The sequence below is a fragment of the Morus notabilis genome, unplaced genomic scaffold (assembly GCF_000414095.1).
Source record: "Morus notabilis unplaced genomic scaffold, ASM41409v2 Scaffold103, whole genome shotgun sequence".
Taxonomy (NCBI): domain Eukaryota; kingdom Viridiplantae; phylum Streptophyta; class Magnoliopsida; order Rosales; family Moraceae; genus Morus; species Morus notabilis.
The window spans coordinates 102,266-127,314 of record NW_010365971.1 but is presented as its reverse complement, the minus strand read 5'-3'; the positions used below and the strand labels follow the sequence as shown (position 1 = coordinate 127,314).

The 25,049-nt window shown below is 38.0% G+C and overlaps 1 protein-coding gene across 1 annotated transcript in view; it reads right to left on the bottom strand.

Annotated features, from left to right (window-relative positions):
• Nucleotides 1–775: 775 nt before the first annotated feature.
• The window catches only part of LOC21391906 (kinesin-like protein KIN-14B), a 26,290-nt gene continuing 2,016 nt past the window's right edge, over nt 776–25,049 (bottom strand). The window contains exons 6-23 of the mRNA XM_024172798.1: nt 24,571–24,702; nt 24,227–24,405; nt 23,518–23,679; nt 22,964–23,055; nt 22,620–22,771; nt 22,058–22,231; nt 21,659–21,805; nt 20,911–21,105; nt 20,452–20,523; nt 19,586–19,641; nt 19,266–19,476; nt 18,592–18,783; nt 18,295–18,486; nt 17,662–18,012; nt 17,340–17,438; nt 1,970–2,110; nt 1,724–1,882; nt 776–1,528 (exon numbers count right to left, since the gene is read on the bottom strand). Coding sequence (XP_024028566.1) covers nt 1,073–1,528; nt 1,724–1,882; nt 1,970–2,110; nt 17,340–17,438; nt 17,662–18,012; nt 18,295–18,486; nt 18,592–18,783; nt 19,266–19,476; nt 19,586–19,641; nt 20,452–20,523; nt 20,911–21,105; nt 21,659–21,805; nt 22,058–22,231; nt 22,620–22,771; nt 22,964–23,055; nt 23,518–23,679; nt 24,227–24,405; nt 24,571–24,702 — 3,162 coding nt within the window. The 3' untranslated portion in view covers nt 776–1,072. The remainder of the gene's footprint in view (nt 1,529–1,723; nt 1,883–1,969; nt 2,111–17,339; nt 17,439–17,661; nt 18,013–18,294; nt 18,487–18,591; nt 18,784–19,265; nt 19,477–19,585; nt 19,642–20,451; nt 20,524–20,910; nt 21,106–21,658; nt 21,806–22,057; nt 22,232–22,619; nt 22,772–22,963; nt 23,056–23,517; nt 23,680–24,226; nt 24,406–24,570; nt 24,703–25,049) is intronic.

Below are 25,049 nucleotides of genomic sequence, written 5' to 3'. Positions count from 1 at the left end.
TGCCATAATTAATGTGTTAATTACAAATTTAGCATTTGAGTGTAAAAAATACTCTCTAATGCAATACTATTTGTTGTGCCAAATTTTTTATATGCTATATTTTGTAGCAAATTTCCCACCAAATATAGCATATGAGAAATTTAACATTTGATTGTTATTGTTTAAAATGTTTACTTTTTCACGTAATAATTGAAACTTTTACATTTTCTAATTATTTTAAAAATAAAAGTTTACTTTTACAATTTTTAAAGCTTATAATTATGAAAAAAAAAGTAGATTTACCATTTCAAATAGCATTATGCATTGGAACAAAAATAAATCTACTATTTACTTCATTCTACCTTAAAATAAAATGATTTATTGATGTGGATGTTCTAATACCTTTAGTCAATTTCAATATCTTCAGTTGAATATCATTAGTGGTTGGTATTCCATAGCCCTCATAACCTCTCAATTGCATGAGTGTCACATGCTTGATTCCATTGAGTTTTCAATTGACTTTTGCCAATGAAGAGCACTATTAGATGCACGAAGACATTTGAGGACTTTAAACATTCTTGGTATTAAATTTTATAACCATTAAAAACAGCCAAAAAGAAAATATTAAAAGTGAATTCCATGATTCTTATTGACACTTTTCCATCACTCCATTTCATTTCATTACTTTTTTTTTTTTTTGGTTTAAACAAATTGGTAAACATTATCTTTTGGGCATAGAACTCCTATACCTGTAAATAAAGCCGGTATCCCCAAACTCGCCCTCAAAGAATAAAAGTGTAAAATAAAAATGGGATTAATATATTGCACAAGAGAAGCATTGATAAATTACAACAAAATGCTTCGGAAGCCAGTGATGATCATCACCGAGCAATGTCAAAATACGTGCATACCATGTACAAAAGAGTAGCAGCATTTAGAACACAGTTGGCATTGCCAAGAACACTACACATTAACGGTAACTTACAACACCAAATCGTTTGGACAAAGCCCACATGAAGTACCAATCCAAACTTGCCCATGTGATATGTCAAGGCAAGGCAAAAAATTGCTTCTCATCATACTATGTGCATTTTCACGCCTTTATATCTTTTAGTACGCCTCCCTTTTCAAGCTCACCAACTAGATCCCTCAGAGATGGAACTTTCATGGCCAAAGTTCTGTACAGTCTCGAGTATCGAGCTCTGGTTCCGTCTGCTGTCCTTGCCAATGCAAGCAAGCTTAGAGCCTCTGGGAGTTGGGAGAACACTTGTTTCATCTCCTCCAAGCTCATGTTTTCCAAAACCGATGGTCTCGGAACGACTCTCACAATCTCACCGCCTTTCGGTTCCTGAACCCGAGCATCGGCCTTTATGACTAGTTCTGAATTTGAGTTTGCTCCACACTTAATGATAAATGGGGTTGTTGAGCCTGTATTGAACTGTAAGACATTCCACTGTGCCACATCAGTTTCAGTACCAGACCCAAAATCGGCTGATGATCTGCGACTACGTGATGGTTCTTGATAAGGATCATCTTCTTCGGGAATTGACTGCGACAGTATATGAATTATAGTAAATACCCGCTCAAACCAAATGTAGCAGCAGTGTTAAACATGCAGTACTTCAGTGTTATAAAGAAAAGGCCATAATCTTAAAGTACAATCATTCTACATGCATCATTTTCAAGTTGATTCTATTTCTCCGACGAGCAGCTAAATGTAGAGTGCAAAAAATGTAGTACATACTTGAATCACACGCCGAGCATCGGCAATATTCCTCTGTGCACATGGATGATCAATGTTAAGGAGGGATGGCATTCGTTCAGCAAGTTCATCTAGAGATGCAAGCATTGCTTTCTTCTTACTTCTACTCAAAGTGTTCACAGAGGATTGTCTTAGAATATCCTGTTGGAAAAGGACACTTTCAATTGTGCTTGTTCATTATCCATAAAGATTACATGAAAATGACACGCTAAATTGCAGAAGTAAAACCTTGATTTGCTTCAATATGCTGTCAAGTGATATTAGAGATGCCAATCGTGCATCTTCAGCTGCAGTTGAAGGATTCTGAATAGGTGGGCCACCATCTTCTAATGTTAGTAATGCCATATCACTCCTCATTTGTTGCAAAATCTGAAAACAAATCAAACCAAAAGTCACATACATGTCTATAGAAATAGAACAAGGGAAATCTAATTCAAAAAAGCCTTAACCCCACATAAACTTTGTTTTCTCTTTTGTTGATAGTCCAAGAAAGATGAATCATTACTTCTTGTAAATTGCATAATGCTAGGGACACCAACTCTAATCCCAACTTTTGTGTCAATTCATAAGTTGGCATTCTTTTATTGTTAGGTGTTTAAAAGATTGTCATATCAACTGATAACAAGAGGATGCACCTACCAAAAAAAAAGGGAACTTGTGAGTTGGTACAAAAGTTGGGTTGAGAGTTGATGCCCTAGAATTACCAAAATTAAAAAAAAAAAATAACATTTAAATGTTAGAATGTCTAGAGAGAGAAGCTCTATCTTCTCTCTAGAATTCTAAGGTTCATCGGTTGTTGTTTAATCTTTGTCAGACAAAAATGGCAAATTCAGTACGTAATCGATTCTATCATGAGTTTAGAATCGGTTCAAAATCCTTTAGATTAGCTTTGGGGAGAGATGGTGGTTTTATTAGATTAAAGGAATCCTCTTTTTTTTTTTTTTTTTTTGGGATAAGAAACTGGAAACTTCATTCAACGAAAAAATTACAAGATAAGGTTCGAGATGGAAAAGGATTCCATCAAGTAAAAAAAAATATTACAATTGAGAAAGACTAAAACTCAAAACCAAAAACAGATACCAAAAACTAAGTCCCCATCCTACTTAGAATATCCTCCCAACTTCGCATTATCAAATAAAGCAGGAAATGTTTAAAAGAGGAATCTGTTGATGACCACAGCAACACAAGAAATTTTGCCTCATAGAAACGAATATGGAGAAGAAAATAATATGTATTTCATATCTCGTTAGGTTTACAATGTATACTTAAATACTAGTTACAGGGAAAAGCTATTCTAAGAAAAACTAATAAATATGGAATGTTAATAGCTGTACAGAATCAATCCTAATTGCTACTTTCCTAATCTTCTTCAATCATGCTCCTTGACCTAATCTTCTATGTCAGCCTAATTATCCCTAATATTTGGTATAATGGATACCGAATATCTCCTTCTTCAACACTCCCCCTCAAGCTGGCTTGTAGATGTCCTCTATAGCTAGCTTGCTTACTAGGAATTCGAATTGTCTCTTCTGTAGTCCTTTAGTAAGTATATCAGCTGTCTGTTGAATGGTTGGTACATATGAAACGCAGATTAGGCCACTCAATTTTTTCTTTGATGAAGTGCTTGTCAACTTCAATGTGTTTTGTTCTATCATGTAGAACTGGATTGTGAGCTATTGAACTGACAGCCTTGTTGTCACAATACACCTTTATGAAAAAAAGAACCGAGATCTTCAAATCCTCAAATAGCCTTTTGATCCATATTACCTCACAAATCATGTGTGCTAGAGATCTGAATTCAGCCCCGGCGCTGCTTCTTGCTACTACACTTTGCTTTTTACTCCTCCAGGTAACTAGGTTTCCTCCAACAAAAGTGCAGTATCCTGAAGTTGATTGTCTATTAGTCGTGCTTCCTGTCCAATCCGCATCTATATAGACTTCAACTTGTAGATTATCACTCTTTTTGAACATTAATCCTCTACCAGGAGTTCCTTTTAAATACCTCAAAATCCTGTAGGCTGCATCAAAATGCTCATCCTGGTGAATGCATGAATTGACTCACCATGCTTATGGCAAAGGCTATGTCAGGACGAGTATATGATAAGTAGATTAATCTACCTACCAATCGCTGAAATTTCTCTCTATCAATCACATCTTCCGGTTTTGCTGGAGTAAGTTTCAAGTTGGCTTCGATTGGAGTTTCACCAGTTTTGCATCTTAGAAGGCCTGTTTCACTGAGTAAATCCAGAATATACTTTCTTTGATTTACAACAATTCTTGCTTTCGATCTTGTAAATTCCATACTAAGAAAGTATTTTAGTGTTCCCAGGTCTTTGATCTCTAAGTCTTCTGCCAGTTTTTTCTTTAGTCTAGTCATTTCTTCAAAGTCATCACCTGTTAAAATTATGTCATCCACATAAACAATTAGAATAGCAATTTTTCCACCTTCTGAGTGTTTGTAGAACATGGTATGGTCTGCTTGGCTTTGGTGATAGCCATGGTTTTTTACAGCCTTTCCAAAACGTTCAAACCACGCCTTTGGAGACTGTTTAAGATCATATAAGGACTTATTGAGTCTGCAGACTTTGTCTTGGCCAAAAAAAATTTCAAATCCAAGAGGTAGACTCATAAACACCTCTTCTTCCAAATTGTCATTAAGAAAGGCATTCTTCACGTCTAACTGGTATAACGGCCAGTTGAAATTCATTGCAAGAGACAACAACACACGGATAGAATTAATATTGGCTACAGGGGCAAACGTTTCTTGGTAATCAATACCATAAGTTTGAGTGAACCTTTTAGCCACAAGTCTCGCCTTGTATCTCTCTACACTTCCATCGGCCTCGCATTTTACAGTAAATACCCATTTACAATTGACTATTTTTTTGCCTCTTGGTAAATCCTCAATCACCCAAGTTCCACTTTTCTTGAAAGCAATTGATCCCTTTAATTCTTTGAACCCTAGCCGTCCTCTTACAACCCTAGAAGTCTTTTGAACCCTAGCCGTCCCAACCATCCTTCCATAATGTCTAAAACTATGTCAGAGTCCACAAACACCTCTGTGAACCAGTCAAAAACTACTGAAACTAATCCGTCCAGGCCACATGTTTCTGCCCATGATTCCCATTCTGTCCAGATCGCTACAATACGATTGAATGGAGAAAATTTCTTGCGCTGGTCTCAGTCTGTGCGCATGTACATCCGCGGGAGAGGGAAGATTGGCTACTTAACAGGAGAAAAGAAGGAACCTGCCCAAGAAGATCCTTCTCATCCAACTTGGGATGCTAAAAACTCCATGGTGATGACGTGGTTGGTGAATTCAATGGAGGAAGAAATTAGCTCCAACTACATGTGTTACCACACTACTAAGGAGCTTTGGGACAATATCAATCAAATGTATTCAGACTTGGAAAATCAGTCCCAAGTGTTTGAATTAACACTGAAATTCGGAGAAATCGGCCAAGGTGAGGGAAGTATCACAAAATATTTTAATTCTTTGATATCATATGATACCATATAAACGAATATGGAGAAGAAAATAATATGTATTTCATATCTCGTTAGGTTTATGTTGAATTCGGAAGTCAAAAGTTAGGGAAGTTAGTTTAGGAAAGTATTTTAGGAATAAAAGGAGAGATCGGTTGTGATCTTTTCTCATAATTTTGTTTCCTGATTTTTAGGAGAGAATCAAGCTAGTTAGTTTTTCCCTTATTAGTCATTTGTGTATATATATATGCTATTGTAGGGTTACAGAAGATTAATAATAGAAGTTCAGAAATTCTTCATGGTATCAGAGCCAGTTTTCTGAACCCTAATCCCTTCCGGCCATATCTCTCTCTGGTCATCTCTCATTCCGGCCATCTCTTATTCCGGCCACCTCTCTCTGGCCATCTCTTATTCCGGCCACCTCTTGCCAAGTTTTCTGGCCACCTCTTCGTTGTTCTCAGGCCAATTATCTCCGGTTTCTCTTATATATTTCCAGCATCCATATTCAGTCTTTCCTCTCATCTTTTCCGCAATATTTGAGACATGACAAAATACGGAATGGCATCATCACAAACATCCAGTGTCACGACCCCAGAATCAGGAGGAAGATCAGAGATTCCAAACCTTGGTGGCAGCGAATCTTCTCCTATTCTCATCACAGGACACAAATTAAATGGCCATAATTACTTACAGTGGTCACAATCTGTGTTGCTGTTCATCTGTGGCAAGGGAAAAGATGAATATCTCACAGGAGAAGCAGCCATGCCAGAGACTACTGATTCGGGTTTCAAGAAGTGGAAGATAGAAAATAGTATGATCATGTCATGGCTTATCAATTCCATGAACAATGACATAGGTGAAAATTTCTTGCTGTTTGGAACTGCAAAAGAAATATGGGATGCAGCCAAAGAAACTTACTCCAGTTCTGAAAATACTTCAGAACTATTTCAGGTAGAATCAGCCCTTCATGACTTCCGCCAAGGAGAGCAGTCCGTCACTCAGTATTACAGCACACTCATACGGTATTGGCAGCAACTTGACTTATTCGAGACTCACTCATGGAAATGTCCGGACGACGCAGCAACGTACAGGCAGGTTGTGGAACAAAAAAGGCTGTTCAAGTTTTTCCTAGGACTTAACAGGGAGTTGGATGATGTTCGGGGTCGAATCATGGGCACTAAACCACTGCCCAGTCTCAGGGAGGCCTTCTCCGAGGTTAGGCGTGAAGAAAGTAGAAAGAAAGTGATGATGGGATCTAAGGAACAACATGCCTCACCGTTAGATGCCTCTGCCCTTGCTGTTCGGTCATCCAACAGTAATGGTGGAGATCATCAGAAACGGGAAAGGCCTTGGTGTGATTACTGTAAGAAACTAGGCCATTACAAGGAGGCTTGCTGGAAGCTTCACGGCAAACCAGCAGATTGGAAACCAAAGCCACGGTTTGATAGAGACAGCAAAGCACATGTGGCCTCCAATTCCGATAGTGCTCCTGTTCCCGAGCCTAGCCCATTCAACAAAGAACAGATGAATGTACTGCAGAAACTGTTTAGTCAAGTCGGCAGTGGCAACATTACTGGGGCTGGTTTGGTTGCTCAAACTGATCCGCATACAGCCTTCACTGCTAACCATGGAGGAATGAGGCCATGGATAGTAGACACAGGCGCTTCTGATCACATGACAGGAGATGCTGCCCTTCTCCAAAATTACAAGCCAAGTAGTGGTCACTCGTCCGTCCATATAGCTGATGGTTCAAATTCAAAAATCGCTGGGACAGGTTCCATCAAACTTACTAAAGAGTTGTATCTCGACTCTGTCCTCCATGTTCCAAACTTGGATTGTAATCTTTTGTCCATTAGTAAATTGGCTTGTGACCTTCAATGTGTTACTAAATTTTATCCAAACTTGTGTATTTTTCAGGACTTGAAATCAGGGAAGATGATTGGCAGTGCTGAACTGTGCTCCGGGCTCTATCTCCTCTCATGTGACCGATCCTCAAACCAAGTCTCACAAGCAAGTTGTGTCCAGTCTCAGAGTCTTTTAGGGTCTTTTAATTCTGTGTCAAATTCCAATGTCAATAAAGATAGTGAAATTATATTGTTACACTATCGTCTTGGTCATCCTAGCTTTGTGTATCTTGCAAAACTGTTTCCCAAATTATTTATCAATAAAAATCCAGCATCTTTTCATTGTGAAATTTGTCAGATTGCAAAGCATACTCGAACAGTATATCCTCAAATCCCATACAAACCTTCAACTGTTTTTTCTTTGATCCATAGTGATGTGTGGGGACCCTCACGTATAAAAAATGTTTCTGGAACTCGATGGTTTGTGACCTTTGTTGATGATCATACACGGGTAACTTGGGTTTATCTTATGAAAGAAAAGTCAGAAGTTGGACAAATTTTTCACACCTTCAATCTTATGGTTCAAAATCAATTCAATTCTAGAATTCAGGTACTCAAATCAGACAATGCTAGGGAATACTTTACTAGTAGTCTCAATACCTACCTTCAGAACCACGGGATTATCCACTTAAGTTCTTGTGTTGACACCCCACAACAAAACGGGGTGGCTGAACGCAAGAATAGACATCTCTTGGAGGTTGCCCGGTGTCTTATGTTTTCGTCTAATGTTCCTAACTATTTCTGGGGGGAAGCCATTCTCACAGCTACCTATTTGATTAACCGCATGCCATCCAGAGTCCTTACCTTTCAATCTCCACGTCAGCTTCTTCTGGAAAATTTTCCTCACACCCGTGCAGTTTCATCTGATTTACCACCCAAAGTATTTGGTTGCACAGCATTCGTTCATGTGTATCCTCAACACCGTAGCAAATTTGATCCTAGAGCCAATAAGTGCATCTTCCTAGGATACTCTCCAACCCAAAAAGGGTACAAATGTTATTCTCCAATAAGCAAAAGATTTTACACCACCATGGATGTTTCTTTCTTTGAACACGTGTTCTTCTATCCCAAATCTCGTGTTCAGGGGGAGAGCATGAATGAACATCAAATTTGGGAGTCTATTCTTGAGTCAGTACCCTCGTCTCACTCAGAGTCACCACGGCCTTCTCAAACCGTGCCCATTGACTCATCCACACCTGTGCCGTTATCAGTCCAGCCCACAAATGTGTCTTCTCCCGTGCCTGTTCAATCTGTAGCCCCACAGCTTGCTAATGAGAATTTACAAGTCTACATTAGGAGGAAGAAAAGACAGGAGCTAGAGCACGGATCACAGCCAACATGTGGCCAATATATTGACTCAATTTCAAGTCCACCTGAGGAAAACATGGGTACGGATAGGGAGGGAGATGTGTCAACTCCCAGCATTGATGACTCTACCCTGCCGATTGCATTGAGGAAGGGTGTTAGGAGATGTACAGATCATCCAATTGGGAATTATGTCACGTATGAAGGGCTATCACCATCTTACAAAGCATTTGCTACTTCTCTTGATGGTACTCAGATTCCCAGCACAATACATGAGGCATTACAAAATTCTGAATGGAAGAAGGCAGTACAAGATGAGATTGATGCACTTGAGAAGAATGGGACATGGACTATCACGGATTTACCAGGTGGGAAAAGGCCCGTGGGGTGCAAGTGGATTTTCACTATAAAGTACAAGGCAGATGGATCAGTCGAGAGATTCAAGGCTCGGTTGGTAGCTAGAGGATTTACACAATCCTATGGAATAGACTATCAAGAGACTTTTGCTCCTGTTGCAAAACTTAACACTATCAGAATTCTTCTTTCATTGGCAGTCAACCAAGATTGGTGTTTGCAACAACTGGACATAAAAAATGCCTTCCTAAATGGTGACCTAGAAGAAGAGGTCTACATGGAAATTCCACCTGGCTTCGAAGGAAGTATGACAAAGAATCAGGTTTGCAAACTCCGAAAGTCCTTGTATGGCCTTAAACAATCTCCCCGAGCCTGGTTTGACAGATTCACAAAGGCAGTCTTGAAGCTTGGCTATGTACAGGGTCAGTCTGATCATACTCTGTTTGTCAAGAAATCTCATGCTGAGAAAATTGCCATATTGATAGTCTATGTCGATGATATTATTCTATCGGGGAATGATGTGAAGGAACTACAGGAGTTGAAGAAGTATTTGTCAGAAGAGTTTGAAGTTAAAGACCTTGGAAATCTGAAATATTTCCTTGGAATGGAAGTGGCTAGATCGAGTAAAGGTATTGTAGTTTCTCAAAGGAAATATATTTTGGACCTTCTTAAGGAGACCGGTATGCTTGGATGCAAACCAGTTGATACTCCTATGGACAGTCAAAAGAAACTTGGCACCGAGAAAGAAAGTGCTCCAGTAGACAGGGGGAGATATCAGCGTCTTGTTGGACGCTTGATCTATCTGTCACACACTCGGCCAGATATTGGTTTTGCAGTAAGTGTTGTAAGTCAATTCATGCACAGCCCTACAGAGGAACACATGGAAGCAGTCTACAGAGTTCTTAGATACTTAAAAATGACCCCAGGGAAAGGCCTATTCTTCATAAAGACAGAAAACCGTAACACTGAAGTGTGATGCAATGCAGATTGGGCAGGAAACCTCATTGATAGACGGTCAACGTCTGGGTATTGTTCCTTTGTCTGGGGCAATTACCTGGAGTGGAGGAGCAAGAAGCAATCAGTGGTAGCCAGAAGTAGTGCAGAAGCTGAGTACAGAGCACTAGCACAGGGAATTTGTGAAGGGATTTGGATAAAAAGGGTTCTAAGTGAACTGGGACAAATGAGTTCATTTCCTATTCTGATGATGTGTGATAATCAGGCAGCTATAAGCATAGCCAAGAATCCCGTGCATCATGACAGGACTAAGCACGTTGAGATTGACAGACATTTCATCACAGAGAAGGTGACTAGTGAGACAGTTAAATTGAACTACATCCCTACCAAGCAACAAACGGCAGACATCCTCACCAAAGCTCTACCAAGACCTAACTTTGAAGACTTAATTTGCAAGCTGGGGTTATATGATATATATTCTCCAGCTTGAGGGGGAGTGTTGAATTCGGAAGTCAAAAGTTAGGGAAGTTAGTTTACGAAAGTATTTTAGGAATAAAAGGAGAGATCGGTTGTGATCTTTTCTCATAATTTTGTTTTCTGATTTTTAGGAGAGAATCAAGCTAGTTAGTTTTTCCCTTATTAGTCATTTGTGTATATATATATGCTATTGTAGGGTTACAGAAGATTAATAATAGAAGTTCAGAAATTCTTCAGTTTACAATGTATACTTAAATACTAGTTACAGGGAAAAGCTATTCTAGGAAAAACTAATAAATATGGAATGTTAATAGCTGTACAGAATCAATCCTAATTGCTACTTTCCTAATCTTCTTCAATCATGCTCCTTGATCTAATCTTCTATGATCAGCCTAATTATCCCTAATATTCGGTATAATTGATACCGAATATATCCTTCTTCAACACCTTATCAAAAAAATCTTCAAAAGACATCTCCTTATCCTCAAATCCAGATGACCCATAAAATAGCTAAAATCAAAGCTCTCCAAATTGTCTTTGCTTTTCTGTCCCTCCCAAAACCGAAAAAATTCTCCACCAGCATAGAGTTACTTCGCACAGGAAAAGACCAAGGAGTAGCAGCTGCTTCCAAAACTTTACACCACAGCTTCCTAGCCAACTCACAATGCAGAAACAAATGATCTACCGTTTCAGAACTGCCTTTACACATAACACACCAGCTAGGAGACAAGGCTATATTAGGCCGTTTTCTTTGCACTAAATCACAAGTATTCAACTTTCTATGAAAAAACAACTAGGAAATCACCTTAACCCTATATGGAGCACAAGATTTCCAGCTTGGTTTAAAAGGCTCAAAACGAGGATTATTTGGATTTTTTTATCAAGGATTGAAAGAAAGAATTACATGAAAACCCATTCGAATCCCCTTCCCAGATCTGGACAAGGTTTTGGAGAAAATTTCCCCAAAACCTGCAACAAATTTAAGAGCATATCATATTCTCTTTCATTGAGATTTCGACGAAAACCAAAGTTCCAATTTACAACTGAATTATCACTACGGACAAAACCTCTTTTATTTTCACCTCCCTGTCATTTATAAGACTAGAAAGCCTTGGAAAAGTGATTGCAAAAGGCTGATCACTACACCATTTGTCTTCCCAAAATCTCACAATACTTTCCATCCCCCACCTTCCATTTCACCCGCTCAAGAAATGAGTTTAGACCTTGAGATATTGATTTCCAAGGATTCCTATGAGTGCCTCTCCTTACCATATTAGAGTCCAAGCCGTTAGATTGCAACCCGTATTTACTTCTAATAATCATAGCCCACAGAGACCCATGTTCTAGGGGAAACCTCCATGGCCATTTACCCAATAAAGCCTGATTCTTCTTCAACAAGCCTGATTCTTATGGGAAATTGCATAAAGAGGAGTCAAGACTTGCAATGGTCTTTCTAGGGGATTGATTGGAAGCGGATTTCAAGAGAGACGGCAATTTGGCTAGAGAGATCTTTTGAGGAGGAAGAATCAAGGGGGTGGTGTTCTCGTGCGACAAGGATAAATTGTCGGGTCCGGACGGTTTTTCGATGGGGTTTTATTAAAAATGTTGGGACTTTTTGAAGGGTGATTTGAAAAGACTAACGAATTTTCATAGGAACGGAATGGTTAATAAAGATATAAATCACACTTTCCTGTGTCTCATTCCAAAAAAAGGAAGACTCGAGAAGGGTCAAGGACTTCAGACCAATTAGCTTGGTTTCTAGTCTCTATAAGATAATTGCAAAGGTTTTGGCAAACCGGCTAAGGTCAGTTTTGGAAGACACAATTTCTACAAGCCAAAGTGCTTTTATTTAGGGTAGAGAGATTCTGGATGGTGCACTAATTGCCAATGAGATAGTGGAGGAATATAAAGTGGAGGGAAAAGAGGCGCTTGTATTCAAAGTTGACTTTGAAAAGGCATATGATCACGTTAAGTGGAACTTTCTCAAGTTTGTGATGTGGAAAAAAGGTTTTGGTGGAAGATGGATAAAATGGATTGGGGGCTGCCTCGAGTCTGCCAATTTTTCAATGTTAATCAACGGAAAACCAGAGGGTCGTTTTGGAGCTTTGAGGGGGCTAAGACAAGGAGATCCTATTTCCCCGTTTCTCTCCACTTTGGTGGTCTATGAACTGAGTAGATTGATGCACAAGGCTGGTCGTTTGGAGGTAGTTAGAGGTTTCAGGATTGGCAGTGAACAAATTCACATCTCACACCTTCAATTTGCGGATGACACCTTTTTCTTCCTTGAACCATCGAGAGAAAATGTTTGAAACACGACTGCCATTCTAAAATTTTTTCCACATTGTTTAGGCCTTTGGATAAACATGGGAAAAAGCATTTTAAATGGGATTAATGTGGAGGAGGAGAGTATTCGGGTCTTGGCTCTTGAATTGGGATGTGAAGGAGGATCTTGGCCTATGAAATATTTAGGTCTCCCTTTGGGTGGAAATCCTTTATCTTGTGAATTCTGGAACCCAGTTGTGGAGAAGGTATCCAAGAGATTGGATTCATGGAAAAAAGGTTTCTTATCTAGGAGGGAGATTAACTCTCATCCAATCAGTTTTGGCAAGCATCTCCATCTATTTTCTATCTTTGTTCAAGTTACCGGTGGCGGTGTCCCGAGACATTAAAGATAAAATGAGGGGATTTTTGTGGGATGGAGTAGAGGATGGGAGAGTAGAAAATCTTGTAGCCTGGAAAATAGTGTCTCGGCCTAAAGAAGAAGGGAGTTTGGAAATAGGAAAGTTACTGAAGAAGAATCAAGCCTTGTTGGGAAAATGGTTATGGAGGCTCCCTTTAGAACAAGACTCATTATGGGCCTCGGTAATTAGACTCTAACTTGGTAAGAAGAGGATCTCATAGGAATCCTTGGAAATTTATCTCTCAAGGTGTAAATTCTTTTCTTCAAAGGGTGAGTTGGGAAGTGGGAGATGGTAGTAAAATTAGATTTTGGGAAGATAATTGGTGTGGTGATTTGCCTTTTGCAATCATCTTTCCTAGGCTTTATAGCCTAATCTCAGAGAATGAGGTGAAAATTAGAGACGTAGTAATTAGAGTTGACAACTCAATCATTAATTGGAATTTTGGTTTTTGTAGAAATCTTAATGATAGAGAGTCTATTCAAATTGAAAATCTCATGACAGCCTTGGGGACTTTTTCTCCTAGGCATTCTTACTCTGTTAAAAGAGTGTGGAGTTGTGATTCCAATGGCTTCTCTTGCAATTCCTTTTTTCTTTCTTTAGCTAAAGACCAGAATATACCTCTCTTTGAACCCTATAAATTCATTTGGAAGTCGTGTGCTCCTATTAGAATTAAGGTTTTTGCCTGGCTATTTTTTCACAGAAGATTGAACACGTGATTTAGTGCAGAGGAAATGACCTCTGGTTGTTTTGTCTCCAAATTGGTGTGTAATGTGCATATCAAAATCTAAATCTATGGATCATTTGTTTTTGCATTGTGACTAGGCTCGGAGACTTTGGTCGAAGCTATTAGGGGCGGCAGATTTAAGTTGGGTCTTTCCAGCACATAGTAGTGCGGTTCTAGTGGAAGACTGGTTCGGCTTTGGAAAGAACAAGACAGCCCAGACAATTTGGCGTGCAATGTGTTTCGCTATCCTCTGGGTCATTTGGCGGGAGAGAAATCAGAGAATTTTTGAAGATAAAGAGATATCATTCAGGGATTTATTCGAGAAAGCAAAGTATCTAGCGTCTATTTGGGCTTCAACAGATGCAACTTTTAAATGGAATCGCTAAAAGGAAAAATGGTCATCTTCTTGATACAACCCGAGCATTTCTGTTTCACAATAATGTGCCTAAATCTTATTGGGGTGGAAGCAGTGTTAACAGACGCATACCTTATAAATAGGTTACCGTCCAGAGTATTGGATTTCAAGAGTCCTATGAAAACACTTTCTAAATTCTATCATAACCTCCGTACTTCCAACCATCTCATTCCTAAGATTTTTGGGTGCGTGTCCTATGTCTATGTTCACAATTCAAACAAGGGAAAGTTAGATCCAAGAGCAATTGCATGTGTTTTTGTGGGCTACTCTCCAACTCAAAAGGGATACACAAGTGCTACCATCCATCTTCTAAGAAGTTTATACTTCTGCAGATGTCACTTTCAACGAAAAAGAATCCTACTTTTCCACTCCTTATCTTCAGGGGGAGAATACGGTCATGGAAGATAAGGATTTCTTTCTCCTCGATCTGCCTTCCTCATCAACACCCGTGCTTCCCACTCCTTCCTCATCAACACCTGTGCTGCCCGCTTCTTCCTCATCAACACCCGTGCTTCCCACTCCTACTATGTTTGATGATTCTATACCTGAGTCTCTTGTTGAGCCTGATGAACCCGTCCACATTCGTCTTGTTGAACCCGTGCCTATTGTTGAAACCATGCCTACTCAGCTGTCCCCGTTTGCTAAAGTGTACTCGAGAAAGAAAGCTTCAATCCCAAAACTTACACATGTCCAAGGATCTGACCCAAGCCCAGGAAATGAGGTAACATCTTCTAGCTCTCCTTCACAGACACCCGTGCTTCCCACTCCTACTATGTTTGATGATTCTATATCTGAGTCTCTTGTTGAGCCTGATGAACCCGTCCACATTCGTCTTGTTGAACCTGTGCCTATTGTTGAAACCATGCCTACTTAGTTGTCCCCGTTTGCTAAAGTGTACTCGAGAAAAAAAGCTTCAATCCCGAAACTTACACCTATCTGAGGATCTGACCCGAGCCCAGGAAATGAGGTAACATCTTCTAGCTCTCCTTTACAAACTAAATCAAAAAACCATTCGAGTAGCAACTCATATTTGAATCTCCCCATTGCCATTAGGAAGGGAACTAGGGAATGTACCAATTACCCATTGTATCCACTTTCTCATGTTGTGTCATTTGAAAATTTTTCACCAACACATAGGAGTTTTCTTACAAGTATGAATAGTATTCACATACCCACCAGTTTATCCAAGGTTTTATCTAATGAAAACTGGAAACATGCTATGTATGTTGAGATGCATGCATTAGAGAAGAACAAGACATGGGAGTTGGTGACGTTACCTGCAGGAAAAAAACCAATGGGATGCAAGTGGGTATACACGGTGAAATATAAAGCAGATGGGTCATTAGAGAGGTACAAGGCGAGATTGGTAGCCAAAGGATATACTCAGACATATGGAGTAGATTATTAAGAGACGTTTGCTCCAGTAGCCAAGATGAATACCGTCATAATTCTACTGTCCGTAGCCGCCAACTATAATTGGGATTTGCAGCATTTTTTATGTCAAAAATGCATTTCTACATGGAGATCTTGAAGAGGAGATTTATACGGAGATTCCACCAGGATTTGGAAGGAACATAGCTGCTAATCAAGTATGCAAACTTTAGCCTTGTATGGGCTTGAAGCAATTTCCAAGGGCATGGTTTGGAAGGTTTGCAAACGTGATGACAGAGATGGGATACAGAAAAAGTCAAGGGGATCATACGTTTTTTGTCAAGCATTCAAATTCAGGGGGAGTGACCGCTCTCTTGGTATATGTTGATAATATCATCATAACAGGGAATGATCAAAAGGAGAGACAAGTTTTGAAGCATTATTTGGCCAAGGAATTCGAGATCAAGGAATTAGGAAGGCTGAAATCCAAGGAATTGAGGTTACACATTCAAATAAGGGAATTTTCATCTCCCAGCAAAAGTATGTTATGGACCTTCTCAAGGAAACTGGGAAGTTGGCATGAAGCCGGTGAGCACACCGATAGATCCCAACCACAAACTTGGAGAGGCTGAGGAAGATGCTGCTGTGGATAAAGAAAGGTATCAATGACTTGTAGGGAGACTAATTTATCTATCTCACACAAGACCGGATATAGCCTATGCATAGTCCAAAAGAAGTTCATTTGCAAGCCGTCAACCGAGTGTTACAGTATCTTAATGGAACTCCAGGGAAGGGTATCTTGTTCAACAAGAGCATGGGGCTAGTACTTGAAGCATACACCGATGCAGACTACGCCGAGTCTATAGTGGATAAAAGATCAACCACCGGGTATTGTACCTTTCTTGGTGGGAATTTTGTGACATGGAGGAATAAGAAACAAAATGTTTTGGCAAGATCCAGTGCTGAAGCAAAATTTCGAACAATGGCCCAAGGGTTTTGCAAGTTACTATGGTTGAAGATTATATTGGAAGATTTGAAGATCAGGTGGGGTAGTCCAATGAGACTTTACTGCGACAAGTCTGCAATCAGCATTGCACATAACCCAGTATAGCATGATCGAACAAAACAAATAGAAATCGATAGACATTTCACTAAGGAGAAGTTAGAGAGTGGATTGATCTGTACCCCTTATACGCCTACGAACTACCAGCTTGTGGATGTGATGACCAAAGGTTTAAGTAGTACGGCATTTCAAACGAAGGTTTCTAAGCTGGGAATGGAAAATATCTATTCACTAGCTTGAGGGGGAGTGTGGGAAAGTATGAGCTGTAGATATACATAATTAGGGTGTGATTTGTCAATCAGAGGATTTGGTTGACATTCCATAATTAGAGGATTTGATCTGATTGATTTTGCATTGAGTAGTTTCCTTATTTGTAGCTAGGGATGATTGTATATATATGTGACCCTTGTACAGGATTATACATAATAGAAAAAAAAAAAAAAAAATTCTTCTCCCCTTTGCTTTTCTATTTTTCCACATTTAGTACCCCTAATTTTGTTAAGCTGGGATGATGTACTGAGATAAACTCTACATAATGCTTGATTTGTGATTTTTACTTTATTTTCGTTATTGCTTTAATCCGTTGTAGGTGGATCACTCGTCCATCTACGCTTCTTCATTTGTAACGTAATGTTTTCATTATTAATGAAGTTTTTTTTCTTATAAAAAAAAGTTGATGTCCCTAGAATTACTCTCTATAATTTACAGATGTACAACAAAAATTGTCTTCTATAGATTCTACATTCTTGACCAAATTACTACTATGTGCTTGAGAAAATAGTATCTTTCTTCTTTTGTAAAGTGCCTTCTATAGATTCTACATTCTTAATCAAATTACAGCTATAGTGCTTAAGAAAATAGTACCTTTCTTCTTTTGTGATCAACAGATTCAAGGGCTGAACGCAACTTCGCCACTTGAGCTACATCTTCTGCCTCCTCTGTTGCCAAAGTACCAGCAATATCCTGATGTTCCAAATAGAAGTTTTCAATATCTTACAATCCGTAGAGACAGGCATACATCCTAAGAGTGCAAAATTTTAACACTTAAAACAAATAAATAGATGGAAGGAAAACATTCTCAGATAAGTTTACAGTTGTGGCCCTCGTGCATTTATAAGAACATCTATTGTGCCTAGCCTAATGAGTTCGTGTTCTTCATAGGTCCCACTTAAAAATCTAAGAATACCTTCAAGTGCTGTAGCTGAGAACTATAAACTCTCTTTGCATACTCAGATAGAAGTTGGCCAAGAGCATCTGTACTTGGAGGCATTGCAGCACCAAGTCCAGCCATCCAACCATCCATAATTGTAGTTGAAAGAAGCTCCAATTGACCAGTTGTCCCGCCAGAAGCATCATCTCCAGTAACGGAAAGAAAGTCAAAACTCTCTGCAAGCCACGATCTAATTTGGCGCTGCAGCTCACCTGCAGGAGTATGAACAAAAAGAGCAGCAAGAGCTTTGTTTCCAATTGCAAAACCCTTGGCTTCCTCGTGTATTTCCCTGAGCTTTCCACCAGTTACTTGTTGCTTTGGAGAATCCTGTACATTGAAGAGTTTAAACCTTAAGTCTAGTGCCTATCTCAATCATTTGGGACATAATTTTTTTTATCCCAGAATAATCGACCACGCATTATAGGGCAAAGAAAAGAGCACCAGCATGCAGGTTATCCGGCAACGATTTTATATCAAAAGGAAGTTTAACAAAAATATGAATGTTAAAAGAATTAGTTGTATAGTCAAATACTTCCATGAATTCACACAAAGGGAAAAACAAGTATGCTTTCACTGCTTGAAACGAATACATAGCAGATGGCAGCCAACCTGATCCAGTCCTCGTATCTTTGATACAACTGAGGAGAACTTGGACTTTCTTTCTGGCTTCAGATTTACTATAAAGCCTTGTATCTGCTCATCAATGTAGCGCACGGGAGATCTTCCTGGACTGTTACCACGGCTGGAACTTCTGCTACGTCCAGTATTAGCCTTTTCCAGAAAACAATCAACAGAAGATACCTACAAGATCAAATGCACACTAAACTTAATATAAATGAAGGCAATAGAAATCTTCTCCAAAAATCACAAAACATAGTAAAAAGGTCTTATCTCACGTTTCCATACCTTGATGGACTGCAGCTCTGGTGATCTAGCAAGCAAAGACCTAATGTACAAAATTCGAACACGTGATACAAGCATGGTATCCATTACCCTCTTTGGTTCCATTTTACGAATAAATGAGAACACAGCATCCCTAATTTCAGCAAGTATTTCATGCTCTCTAGAAGCTCCTGCTTTAATAACTGCAGCTAAAACCTGCAATGTTTTCATTAGTAATCAGAATTTCTGCAATGCTTTTTACTCGAAGAAACGACACTCGCGAAAAGACGTCCTAAAGGAAATTCCAGAAAAGTTTTGGAGCCCCATGATAGAATTAATCATGGTATCAATATCCAAAACTATTTTGTACATAGCATGCCATGAGCAATACACTAACCCCAGTCAAAAAAAAAGTGTGGAAAAAACCAATTAAACAGTTTTGCAACTTTTAAGCGTGAAATTATGAAGCTTCTTTACTCGATTAATTGAGGAACCACGGTTCTCAGTACAAAATCTACATTTACCAAAGCTAAATTATTGAAATTTGGAACCTGTTATGTCCATGAAAAAACAAGTGGAGGCAAAAAACAAAAAAAGGATGACTTCATTATAAATCCATATGAAACCAGCAAATTAATAATAACAGACCTGGTGGCACCAATGAACAAGTAACAATCATCCCCCCACGCAAAACATACCAGCATTAGTAGCTTGTTTGCCCCATCTGAAATAGCAGCAAGGCTGTCATATTGTTCAGGATCAAACTCATTCAAGGCAGCAGTAAGGTATTCTCCTGCTGGTGTGGTCTTTTTTTCGGAATCGGATTTAACCAAAGCAACTGTACCCTCAGTCTTCTCTACAGCCCAAGGGGAAGTAGCACCATCCAATGAACGGCCTTTATTGTCGTTCCTGTTTGATATCAAATAAAAGAATAGATTGTTGACCAACACCATGTAGGAGTGGGCAAAAACAACAGAGGACAGTTAAATTGACAATTTAACAACTGAAACAACCATACCTCCCTGTGTCCCGAGGCTGCACATTTACCAGTCCTTTGGACAATGGACTTGACAGCTAAAACAAATGAAAGGAAGTCAGAAATCAGGAAGCCCTTGACAACCAAATAAGCCCAATGAACAGAAATTAACTTTTACAATCATCATACAGCAAGATGGCTGACACCAACATAATGAACAAATTAAGACTTCTTTTTTTATTTTATTTTTATTTTTTTTGAAGAAATATTGGGATCATGAAACATCTACGTAAAAGACATACGTTAAAGTAAACAAATACAATGTCTGCACAACTTGAGAGTCAATAACTTATTTCGCTGAAATAATAAAAGTATTTCCAGAAAAGAAAAAAAAGAAAAAAAAAAACCAGTAGAAATATAACAATAATTATGGAGAGTGTAGTTACATTATTATTTGATGTTCATATCAAGGAAACCGGTTTATTGAAAAGACTATATATGTCTAAACAAGGCCTGAACCTTGCAAGCTCATCATGTCGTCACATTTCCATAATAGATTATATCAAAATGGCATCAGCAAAATAACAGTGAAAAGAAAAGAAAACCAACAAGATAACAATCAGAAAAAGGCAACAGCAAGTACTATTTCGAAAGACTCAATTCAGAGCATCAGGTAACAAAATAACAATAAACCATTAGTATACTGCTTCACAACCCATTGACACAAATGAAACGATCATTTTAGCAATAATCGAATAAGGTAAGCAAAATGAACGAACGTGGGATTTAATCAGCTACAACATTGAAAATACATGTACGAAGATAATTCACAAGCAAGATTACCTATAAATGAAGAGAAGATAATTCACAAGCAATATTGCTCTATAAGTGAAGAGAAGAGAATTGACCTGTGGCGATCCAACCATAGATGCTTTCTCTGTCAATCTATCAAACAATTTCTCATTTTCTTCATGCAATCTCTGGAGAGAGAGAGAGAGAGAGAGAGAGCACATTAGCCGTCCAAACAGTACAGAACCTATGCAATATGCATGATTATATTAACAAGTATTTGGCCAATTAATTCAGATTTTAGATCTCAGAAATTACATAGATAAACATTCCGCTTAAAGGACTGAATTATTCAAACATACAAAAGCTTAAAGGATTTCAACCACTATTAACGGATTAATAGTCCTTGACTACGTTTTGTTTATACCCTTTTTCTCTGATAAGAAAACTTACCTTTCATTGATAAAAATCAACTACAAAAGAGAGGACGAGAGATCCTCATCTTTCATTGATAAAAATCAACTACAAAAGAGAGGACGAGAGATCCTCATAAAACAGAAAGCTAAATCAGTGCATACCTCAATCAGTGCATCACGCTTTTTGAGCTCCTCTTCCAATTTCTTAGTTACTGCAGAAGAATCCATGCCATCCCCACTTGCCCTGGAAATTGATGGGAGCCCAGGCCCAGATCCTGATTCTGAGCTAAATGTAGATCGAGATTCACTAGAGTGAAGAGCATCACTGAGTTGGGATTCAAGACTTTTAATCTTTCCCTGCACGAGAGTGGTAAATTAGAATAAGAGAATGCTTATATACCAAAGTAACGCAAACAAGACACTGGAAACAGAAATATGAAACTTTCAAATGGTAATGGAGTCCATCACGATCCAAACTGTTTCTATTATTACTGGATAGTTGAAAACATGGTGGATGATAGGTGTGTCATATATAATTCAACATGAAACCTCAAGAAGAGAGAAAAAGAAAAGAGGAAAATATCAGAAAAATGATGTGGCCCAACAATGATATTGTACAAACCCAATTACCTGCTCAAATAAGCATCAGATATGAAACTTTTCCAACTTATTTCTACTGGAATATTTCGAATGTCAGGTTTCTAGTCTCAAAAATCAATCATTACTTATAGAAACTTATCCTTGACTAGGTTGCATAAGAACTACATATGAACGTAATTGTTGACTACCATCATTGGCTATCACTTGTCTTATGTTAAAGCTATAGTCAATAGCTGAACCACAGTGCACTCACTTACAATGTTTCAAATCTGAAGATACGAGAAAAGAATTCAGTAGACATAGAACCAACCTGCAAAGTCTGAATGGTCGAATCTTGTTGTTGTATCTGTAGCTTTTGCTCTTGCTCCAACTGTAGCAGTTGAGCAACTTGATTTCGGAGCTGGGCATTTTGTTCTTTCTCTATTTTATGCTTATCTGCAAGCATAACACTCTCCGACTGCATCAAGCGCGAATAATTAGTAGAAGTTATGCGCTTAATAAAAAATAAAAAAAAAGCTCTAAGGTCATAATATGAAACATCTGATAAGCAGGATGGTACGACCAAATGAGAATGAGTTGCCAACAAACACTGTTGAACTTGACAAAACGGAAGAACCATTAAAAGTTGAACTTTAAAAAAACAAAAAACAATAAAAAAAAAAAAAAAAAAAAAAAAAAAAAAAAAAAAAACACTAATCAAGTTGCAAACCTTCAAATCTGACTGCAACGCATGAGAAACTTTCCAAGCCTTCTGAACCTCATTAAAGAGTAAAACACACTGATCATTTGCATCCTTGAGTGCATGTTTAAGACCCAAAACTTCCTGTTTCAAATCTTGGATTTCTTTTTCCCTGTCATATAACTCTTTACGTGCATCATTTGCCTACAAATAGCCATCAACTGAATTTCATGAGGTTTATATTTATAGTTGTTCTTATATCTAAACACAGCTAATACAGACTTGCCAAGCAAACTATGCTTTATTGCATAAATGGTTATCTTTTGTGACCTTGGAAAGTTTACATTTGGAGGAGAAAGGAGAACCTTCGATCAGATCCAGGCTTGAACATAAAGTAGTTATGTTTCACCATTAATACGCTAGCTTTTTTCTCTCTTTACTTCTACAGAAGTTTTGGTACTTAAAATTCTATTAGTGACTGCTAAGGGCCCATTTTAAGCCACTACCATTCTCACATGTCATCTGAGCAAAAGTTATACTGCAGTTATTTGATATCTGCTTACAGCGAAAAAGAGAGAAAAAGACAACTTACAATATCTCTCCATTTCTTAATTGTATCACGATTTCCAAGGCTTAGGACAGCATTCCGAGATCTGGAACCAAAATTCAGTGAGGATAATGTCTCCTTCAAATTCAAAGCATTTGGGCAGACATTAAGAATCATCAAAGTTTTTGAAGTTCCACCTGAAGAGGGGGAGAAGGGAAATAGAACAGTGACACATGAGAAACTTCCTTGAAAATGGTTTACAAATAAACTCGCAAGGAAAAAAAAAAGTAACTAAAAATTTTTTTATGCAGATTATCAGGAAAAAGAAAAATAAATAAATAAATAACCTCTTGATCTTAGAAACTCATTCATCATGATTAATGGAATACCTAGCGAGTCTGCAAGCACCTTTGTTAGCATTGAATTCTCATAAGGAATAACATCTTTTTTTGAGGTCAAAGAAGCCAAAACATCTCCCAACCTACATGCACAACATTAAAAGTTGAGAGATTATGCAAAGATTGGAACAGTACATTGAGAAAACATAGAAACCCAGTTGAGAAATGCATAAAAGAATAGGTAGTTTAATATGACAAAAAATCTTTAGTCCAGCCAGCATGCAAGAATCTCATAATTCAGTTTGAGACATAAGTACAACAAATTAGATATGCTCATATTTTCGATTCTGATCGAATAAGCAGTGCTTAGAAAACAAAACAACCATATATTTAAGAAAGAAAAATAAAAGATGACATCTTATCTTAATCTTAATATTGATATTAATAAAAGAGGTAAATCATTTAGTAGCCAGGGAAACGAAATGAGAAAAAGTAAAAAGCTACTGCCTAAATACGCATGCAACAAAAAAAAAAAAACAAAAAAACAAAAAACAAAACAAAACAAAAGGACAGATTTGTAAATGAGTTTAGCAAATATGACATACGCTGAAAGTGATTTCATGACATGCAGCAAGTCCGTCACTCGCTCACCACTTTCATCTTCTGCAATTGATCCTTCACTTCCAGCCAAGTCGACAAGAGAAAGCTTGCTGTATGAGTTGTCTCCGGTGATTAAATTGCTATAGTATATATGCATCGTGAGAATCCTGACAATACCAAGACCAAAAGGCTCCAATTAAATAAATAAACCATGAGAGTACATTTTGATCCTTTTTGGTAGAAAGAGTGCATTTTGATCTAAATATTAAAGAATGTTACAAGAATTTGGCATAAATTGCTACAAAAATTTGTCAAGCTTTCCTTTTATTGAATTAAAGAACATCTAATACCCATAAAAAGGTTTACATATTGATAAAATTCCCTTCAGCCAGGTTGTAATAAAAATTTATACCATGAAACGTATGCAAGGAATTGCAGAGATAACAAAACAACAAGAATTTACACAACTATACTATTGATTCATGTAAATCCATTAGGACCAATCTTGCAATTTAACTATAGCATTGTAATTCAGTAAGAAGGGTTCTTTAAATGAAAACTAGAGTTTGCTTTGGGAAAAAATGATGGCAAAAAAATTAATAAATATATATTAAAAACAATGTTGCTCTTTTGATGATTCCAAACAAACATCAGCGTAAAATGTTTGAAAATTGTGTAACCATCTGATTTGAAGGTACGGAATGTGGACCGTACAAATGAGAAACATTAAACTTTGATATATCATTTCCCCGGCTCTGAAAAGCAGCTTTAAGAACTCTAGAGAAGTCCAATGGATTATCAACTTTTTCCTGGACAAGTTCTACAAAGGATTCCGGTGATCCCAAGCGAACCTTTGGTAAGGCATCCCCCAACTCTGAAAGCAAATCCCTCATCTAAAACACGAAAAAGGGTTACATCAAACAATGATAATGATTCCATGCTCCAAAGTCATCCAGACAAACGAATGTGGACCAGAAAACAGGACATTTCAGTACTAGAAGTAGAATAAAGGGCAAAGACAAAAGTAAATGTAAATATAAATAAATAAGTAAATAAACCTGTTCATTATATAGCTCAGCAACTGTAACAGAGAAATTAAATCTACAAGTAGAGGTCGAATCATAGTTGGCTAAATCAAACAGCTCCTCAAAACAACGAGCATATAAACCCCGATCGTGACTAGATCCTTCCTGAGAAAGATTGAAGAGTACAAAATATAAACTGAACTACAGAAATAGAAATTATGAAATTAACATGCTTGAGACACTAAAGGCATTTAAAAGCCAAGGATGATAAATCCACTAAAAAAAAAACAAAGAAAATTACAAACATCCTTCCAACCCAATTGCACAAAAAAGAAAGGTATTTGAACAAGTAGCCTAAAATGTCGACAAAATTTTGGGCTGTTTGGCTCTTAGGTTCATGCAGTTTGAAGTTTGAACCACGAGGCATTCCAAACCACTGTTTGGATGCACAAGTTTTGGCCCCATTTTGAACCATGATGTGATTGTTTAAACCAACCAAACCAGAAAAACCA